Source organism: Belonocnema kinseyi, chromosome 2 (genome assembly GCF_010883055.1).
Source record: "Belonocnema kinseyi isolate 2016_QV_RU_SX_M_011 chromosome 2, B_treatae_v1, whole genome shotgun sequence".
Lineage (NCBI taxonomy): Eukaryota > Metazoa > Arthropoda > Insecta > Hymenoptera > Cynipidae > Belonocnema > Belonocnema kinseyi.
Genome location: NC_046658.1, coordinates 10,167,119 through 10,175,393, shown reverse-complemented (window position 1 = coordinate 10,175,393; position 8,275 = coordinate 10,167,119). Strand labels below are relative to the sequence as shown.

The 8,275-nt window shown below is 35.3% G+C and overlaps 1 protein-coding gene across 1 annotated transcript in view; it reads right to left on the bottom strand.

Moving 5' to 3' along the window:
• Nucleotides 1-8,275, bottom strand: part of LOC117167001 (condensin complex subunit 1) — a 90,508-nt gene that overhangs the window by 45,655 nt on the left and 36,578 nt on the right. Inside the window, exons 4-5 of the mRNA XM_033351532.1 lie at nt 4,908-5,050; nt 4,455-4,536 (exon numbers count right to left, since the gene is read on the bottom strand). Coding sequence (XP_033207423.1) covers nt 4,455-4,536; nt 4,908-5,050 — 225 coding nt within the window. The remainder of the gene's footprint in view (nt 1-4,454; nt 4,537-4,907; nt 5,051-8,275) is intronic.

The following is an 8,275-nucleotide window of genomic DNA, read 5'->3' as shown; positions in this document are numbered from 1 at the left end:
GGGAGCTCTTCTTAATATTTTGACACCAAAATCATGTCGATACACCTTACCGACTGCGAGTAAAGCCACCCACGCTTTAACTTGACAGACTGTATATAAATTAAAAAAAAATTTACTTCTTCACTTTTGCCGGCTTAATCCTCAAATACACGTGGATGGTTTAAAAATGCATGCGATTCGCGATCCTAATTCATTTAGTGCGCGTTCGTTCTTATTCGGCTTTGGTCTCTAAAGATCGGAAACGCGCACTGCGAGTTCCACATGGCTCAGTCGTGTATCATGAAGCAATGAGTAGCGTAAATCGCACTATTCACTGCTCTATTGGTATTGGTATGACACAAACGACTAGTTACTCTCAATAAGCGACTGGCTAGTGTCTATACACTAGCCAGTAGTGTATGAACAAAAAATTTCTATAAATGAACCAGTCATGTATAGAGAAGCATTCAGTGCTCCAGGATTTTCTCGATGTACTGGATTCTCCATTCTTTTTAATAAGGAGGTTAGGAAAGATCCTATTCTGTTTTTCGTATCTTCCTCAAATTCACGACGCATCAGTTTTTTCCTTTTCACCATCCGTAATAAAGTATTCTGTGAAAATACTGATTTGTTCAATTCTTTTTGTAATTTTTCAAGAGTGACCATTAATGGACCCATCTTGGCGATTACAGAATCATAATCACTAAGATCAGAATTGTTTTGCACAGTCGAATTATTTTGCACAGCAACATTATTTCTCGCGCTTAAATTATCTTGTCACTATGCATTATTTTGCAAATCTATATTTTCGGAAATACTCCCTAATTGGTTTTTTCCGTCTCGGCGTTCTCAGACACACGCGGAAAGAAATTTAGGGCAACTGCGGTATTTCTACGTACCGCTGCTAAGCGAAACACACGATCGTCAGCGCGCCTTGTGTTCAAGACACCTACTCTCTTATTTTGAGAACGCTGCGACCCGACAGAGGGACGAACGGCGCGCCAAACTTTTGGGACAACAGGAGTCCCAGAATTCAGTAAGACGGTTGGGTTATTTTCGGGAGACGTGTCGGTTTATACACACGCCGGGCGTCCTGTTTTACTTTTTAGTATAATTAAAAATACATTTAATTCTTAATGATGGAGGCCTTTTTTAGTACACAGTGCTTCTAATTATCACAAAATAAATCAAATCTAACTTTTAAGTAATTTGAGTAATTTTTATTTACACCAAATTTAAATGAAGTCTCATACTATGTTATTTAAACATAGAATACATGTATTATTGAATTTTAGAAGCAAAATGAATAATTGAATTATTCTTCTTCTTTTAAATAGACAGTTATTCTTCAAATTATAAGAGCTTTTAACTTAATCTTTTTAATTAATTTTTTTTTATTTTAAGCATATATGTAATTTTATATTTTCTCAATTTAATATTTATCCACAGTTTTGAATCAGAAGTACATTTTCATTAGAAGTTATGTTATGAAAAATGTCTATCCAAATTCAGAAAATATAACCCACAAAAAATTTCCCCTTTAATCCCAATAAAAATGTAAAAACAAAAGAAATTCCCTCTTCCCAAAATTAAAAACCAAAATTTACTCTCTTCCAAATCAATAAAAATATTGAAAAATACCAAATATTTTGCAAATTAAAAAAAAAACATGGAGCATAACAATAAAATATATCCTCCTTCCAATTACAAAATATTGAAAAACCAAAATTTCCATCATTCTCCTCGATAAAGAATTCAAAGTTTAGCTATTTCAAAAAGCGTTCAAAATCATATCATTTTCAAATTGAACGATTATACACTTGGATTTAAATTAATCACTTTTTCAATTAGAAATCTTATATGAATGTAGAAGTCAGATCGATTACTGTATAACATTTACGTTCTCTCATTGGTGACATCAGCGTTCCCAAATATAAGAGAGCAACATTGCACCACATTTAAGGCCGCCGCCGCACGCAAAATGGAGCTGCTGTCCCGTTAAAATCGTGGTTGTGTTCCCCTACTACACCAAACGCAACAGCTGTCCTAAATTTCTTTCAGTGCAGGACTAATTTGATCACGTGTATTATTAACATCGATTGAGAAAATTTAATTTTCCTACTACCTTTTCTTGTTTCTTTTTGTGATAATTTGTATCGTCTCCCCATTTGGACGACCTTAAATTCTAATTAGTTGCCAGAAAATAAATTTCCCATTTTGCCTATTAATTTCATTTTGCATTCTTTTCAAACCCGCTGCATTTAAATTCCTTAATAAAGTAGTTTATTTTTTATTTTATTTCATTGATAAGAGAATGAATCATTTCTCATATTCTTAAATTTGTTTACAATATTATCTTACTCCAAATTTAAATAAGCTGACGCGAATAAAACGAGCCGTTCTCTAGAAAAACGGCTGAAGTGGATTTAGGTCGCTTCTAAAATTGATGAATTATTGCATCGTTGCGCGCCTCTATTATGTGTATGTGAAGTCTCAAGAAATTTAAACCAATGGATAAGCTTCTTTAGCCGGTATAGAAGAGAGTCTGTGGCGACTCGACCGCGCGCAGTAGTTACGGCGTCTCACGTATTCCTACAGTTATTATTTATTCCTGCACAATAAATGTAATTGTAATCATGTATAATCTGTTTAGAATAAAATTATTGCAATAACATCCGTTTATCCTACGTTACATAGCTTTTTGAAGATTTTTTCAGTCCTCCGTTAAAACGGCTTAAGTATTAACTTGTAAATACACAGGTAAATATTAATATTTAATGTTTAATTCTCTCCGACCGGTCGCAATTAATTATTAGATACTATAATTTTTAAGGGAAACATTATAAAGTACGCTAAGAATAAAATAACCACTCATCAAATACTGCACATTCTTACAATGCAATTGAGATTTTTCGACTTAAGCTGTTGTTCGAGAGATCGGCTCAAATGGGTCACCTGTGCGCCAAGACATTCGAGCGATTCATGGCCATGCATTATTCTGCCGAAACCAAATGCGCCGGACGGACAATGGATTTCATGCAATCACTGTACTTTCACTTCCTCGAGTGTCCCACCAGGGGTACCAATTGTAACACTTTCATAACTTCTAACCGGGGATCGATTACTTATATTTTCAATTTAATTATCACTGCAATTGACTGATTTTAGTACAAAGATATGAAATTTACTAAAAATTATATTAATTTTTAGTAAGAGTTGTGTTGCAACTTAAACTTATCTCAATATTATTAATTATCAAAGAGAAACCCGTTCAATTTGCGTTTACTTCGTCCTGTACAATAAATTATCACCAACAATATAAATTGATTCCAATAATGATAGGACATTAAAAATAACCCTAACCATTTTACGAAAAATTAGACGTTTAAACAAACTACAATTGAGTACGATTAATTCTTACAATTAAAATGACCACTGAAATTTAAATCATTATTTAAATAAAAAGAAACGGACTGTGGGCTCACTCAAATAAGAGATGATTGAGTACTTTGGCAATAATTTGAATTTATTAAAAAAATGTCCCTCATATAAAAACATAGAAATAATATTCTTCTCCAATATTAAATCAAGAACCAAAACTTCTTTCGCTCAACGAGGTCGTTATCATGAGATACATTTCAAATTCGTTATTTCTTTTTTGGCTTTATTCTCTTAAAAAAATCAAAGTAAAATCTCCCAATAATATTTTAATATCTATTGCAACGATGCACAACAAGATCTTTATCGTGAGATTAAGTGCAAGGTCGTTACAATAAAAATTACACACACTACACTAAAATTTGTATAATTTCCCAAAATGCATGCAAACATGCACAACGCGGTCTCCAGAAAAATATGGAATGCAAAGGTGTTACAATAATTGCATCACACTAATAAAAAAAGATACAAAACCCAAAAATATACGTCTAAATATCCGAATTCTAATGAATTTGGACAGTTTAGTAGACAGATACTGGAATGAATATGTTAAATGCATTGGTACCAAGCTATTTCCACATATTATCTAATGGTATCAATTTAAGTATTCAGCTGTAGTTTTATGATTTAATTCTAATTATGAAAATAGAACGGATCGTCTTCGTCTTCATTCACATCGTTCAAAACACACCATTCAAAGTTCAGTCCATAAGCATGAAATACGTCGTTTTTCATGATAGTGTTGTGAACAAATATACTATGTATCAATAAAAATTGTACATTGTCTCCCCTCCGAATATCCAACCACCATATCTCGGCACCATGTAGCAAGGCGATTTCTGACTTGCTATATACAATAGGACTACCACCCCCAACACCCCGGCAACCATGTAGTATGAGAATTAAAGGCTCGCACTTAGAATAGGGTCCTATAAAACTATAATTTACTGCAATTTCACGAAAATGTAAAAACATGTATTTTTGGCAGTGCGCTCATATGAAATGGAATATATATTTTTAATTGCTAAATTACTTGCCTCAAATATTGTATCTCTTGTAGCCTTTTGTTTAGAGTCTTTAGTTTGCTCCAAAATTTTGTAACATATTTCAGTCAGAGTACTGGAAGGAAAAAAATTATTAAAATAATTATGAAACGTATACAACTAATTTGTAAATCCAGCGTCAATCACCGCGACTCCACGATAAAATAGTAGAATCATCACATTAATCAAAGTAAAACGCATACAAAGTGACAGGTAACTTTATGCTAGATTTTCTAGAGTGAGTTCAACACTCAAGAGACTTTTTAAAAAAATGAAAAACTTTACGTAGTCTCTCATGGTAGAATGATGATTTTGTATAGTATAGACGAGAAAAGTGTGCGCATACTAATAAAAAATTACAATCCAAAATTTAGGTGCATCCACGCTTTGTAACGGTAGGTACTGAAATTGTATTTCAGTAATTCAGCTTTACTCAATTCAACTTACGTAAGAAACGAGTCTTCAATAATTGGAGGACTCCAAAGTTTTTGCAATGGAATCTGCAGCCATCTGTACATTAACTCTAGAGCACATTGCCTTTGGCTATCCCACTCTTCAGCGGCATCAGACCTTTTGATGATTTTCTTACGCTATTTCGAGAAATAAAAATATATTTGACAATATTAACTTCTAGAATAATTCGGAAAATAAAAATCAATTTATTGGGTGGTGACGCCAGAAAAAATATCAAAAACTCGTATTTACCGAGATCAAAAATTCCCGGCCAAATTCTGAGGGATCAACCACAAATTCCGTAACAAATTCTCGTTTTTTTTGTGTGTGTGTGTGTGTGTGTGTGTAGGTGGGGTGGGGGGCTAATAGCCTAGTTTTATTAAGGTAGGCCCTGTTTCTTGCACCTACACATGCGGTTTGCACACTGGCTTTTGCATCCACATGTGATATCTGAGCATATGAGCATTTCCCCGTGCCGCTATCTACGATAAATATCAACAGATATGAATAATGCGTGCATATCTTTGTCACTTATAGTTATTTTTTAGTTAACCTAGGAAAAAAGTTTCACATAAAGGAACCCGCACACAATACATGGAAAAATGTCTTTCGGTGGATTTGGCTGAAACTTGGTAATATTGCAGGTTATAAGGGACCAATGGAATATCCGTAATTTTCTTTAAATGCAAAGTTTCAGTTATATACAACTCCAAGCGCTTAAAATCAGTGCATATGATATATCTGCATAGCATTGAGAGCAAAAACGACGAAATAAGAATCACACATTAAAATGTGATCGATATTACGTCCGCTTCTCGCAACGATAGAACGCGAAGCGGCCAATATTTTCAATTATTTGCAACATTCACAGTTTGAGAGCAGCAATGATTCTTAAATAAGGTCAGTATCAGATGCTACTGTGCCAGTCATGTATATCGTCGACTTCAATCAACGCTCGAACGCTAAGCGTTCAATATTTTCAATTATTTGCAAAATTCACAGTTCGAGGGCAGCAACAGTCCTAAAACGAGGTCAGTATCAAGTGCTATTGTGACAATCATGTATATTGCCCGCTTCCAACAACGATCAAGCGCTAAACGGTCAATATTTTTGACTAACTGCAATATACATAGTTTGAGGGAGCAGTTGTGCTAAAATAAAATCAGTAACAAGTGCTATTGTGCCATATATAGTCCACTAAAAGCAGCGTTCGAACGCCAAGCGCTCAAAATTCTGAAATAACTGCAACACTTGCAGTTTAAGGGTAGCAACAGTGGTAAAAACAGGTCAGTATCAAGTGCGATTGTGCCAATGATATATATCGCGCGTTTCCCAAAACGGTCGAACTCTAAGTGCGCAATGTTTTATCATAACTGATACAATTACTACTTTAAGTCGAGAAATGGTACAAAGTGAGCTCAGTACCATGTGAGATAAGGTTTTCATCAAAAGCGGCAATAACAATCATATAAATCGCCCGCTTCTCGCAGAGTTAGAACGTTAAGGGCTCAATATTTTGAATTAACTGCAGTACTCACAGTTTGTGGGCAGCAATGATGCTAAAATAAAGTCAGTACCAATTGCCGTAATTCTAATCATATAAATTGTCTGGTTTTGGCAACGTCAGAACGCGAAGCGCCCAACATTTTGAATGACCTGCAACACACAGTTTGAGCGCAGCAACAGTGCTAAAATAAGGTCAGTATCAAGTGATATTGTGCCAACCATAAATATCATTACTTTTGTAATAATGTTCAAGATTTGGACATAAATAACACTTACTTCTTCGTAGGCAGACATTGTGCTGAATTCGACCCATTAAGGCCATATGACGAGAGGGTCACGTGGGACCAGTCCCACCTTTCTTAGTGCTTCTTGTTTAGTGTCCCAAATTTTCAACTCGATGTGGCGTTCCGTGTGATAATAAGTTGCGAAATAAAAAAGTGGCGGTAAGGTAGGAGTCTGATCACGTGACCCACTCATCACATGGCCTTAAATGAATAATCAAATGCTAAAACAAGCAGATTCTATCTAGAACATCCAAGATAATCGTTTTTTAATCAAAAACTTCGCTTTGTGATAACGAGCTATTGTATGATGTTTTTAACGCTTTAAGTAATTGTCAGGAAATTAAAATACAAAAATGTGTTAAGTACTTGCTCTCAAAAAGTCAACAATAATGCCATTTGGGAATCAAATAGCTAATTAAGGCAAGATTGGAAATTTTTCAGTCAAGAAAAGCAATATTTGGAATGATCCAAACAGTGAAGTCAAGATTGAACATGGTCCAGCTAATGAAGGCAAGATGGAAAATATACTTCCCAATAAAGTCAAGATTTGACATGATCCAGCCAGTGGAGGCCAGATTGGAAATAATTCAGCAAACGAAAGCAATATTTAGAACAATCCAACCAATGAAGGCAAGATTGGGAAAGATCCAGACAATAAAGTCTAGATTTGGCATGATTCAGCCAGTGAAGGCCACATTGGAAATTATTGGAAAAATAAAAATACAAAAACAATATTTGGAACAATCCAGCTAATTAAGACAAGATTGGGCATGGTGCAGTTTATTAAAGCGAGATCATCCAGTCTATAAGGACAAGTTTGAAAATAGTCTAGGCGAAGCGGAGAGGTCAAGGTTATTAACACCACTGAGATGTTTTCAAATATCAATGACGTCAAGGAGTTTTTCTTCCTGCGCCCTATTTCCAGCATTATTGAGTGCATGGATTAGTTTTGCCGAGGGGTATCGAGTATTTTGTTCATGACGTTCATATCACAGGAACCACAATACACTGGCAACGTGTGCACATGCACATTAGTAACCTTGCACAAGTGTGACTTCCTTATCAGTCATTTCGTTATCTTCGTAAGTAGGTCGGTATGCAATCCATAACTGATGTATTTCTACATTGCGGAATCGTGAGCACAACCTTATCCACAATAATCCAGCTTCTGGTATGCTATCCGCCTCTCCTAACATTTTAACCTGGAAATCATCTGTGTCGCCCCTCTGCATTTTGTTATCTACATAGGATGGGGCTAATTTTATTTGATATGCCCCCTCAACCTCCACCAAAGCTTGAACCACATTCGGTTCTCTGTCTTTCTGAAGCAATTGTCGAGCCATGTTTATATCAGCCCCTTCCATGGTGACGAGACGATGATACCTATTTATGATTGTACCAGCAATGCGATAAAAATCACCCAGATTTGGAAGATGCGGAATTGGCACAGTATTGTCCAAGAATTCGAATATACGAGGGTAGTTCAATAAGTCCTTAGAATGACCAACAGATGGCGCGCGAATCGCTCCAAATCATCTGTTTTCAATCAGCACCACTCCCGACTAGATATAT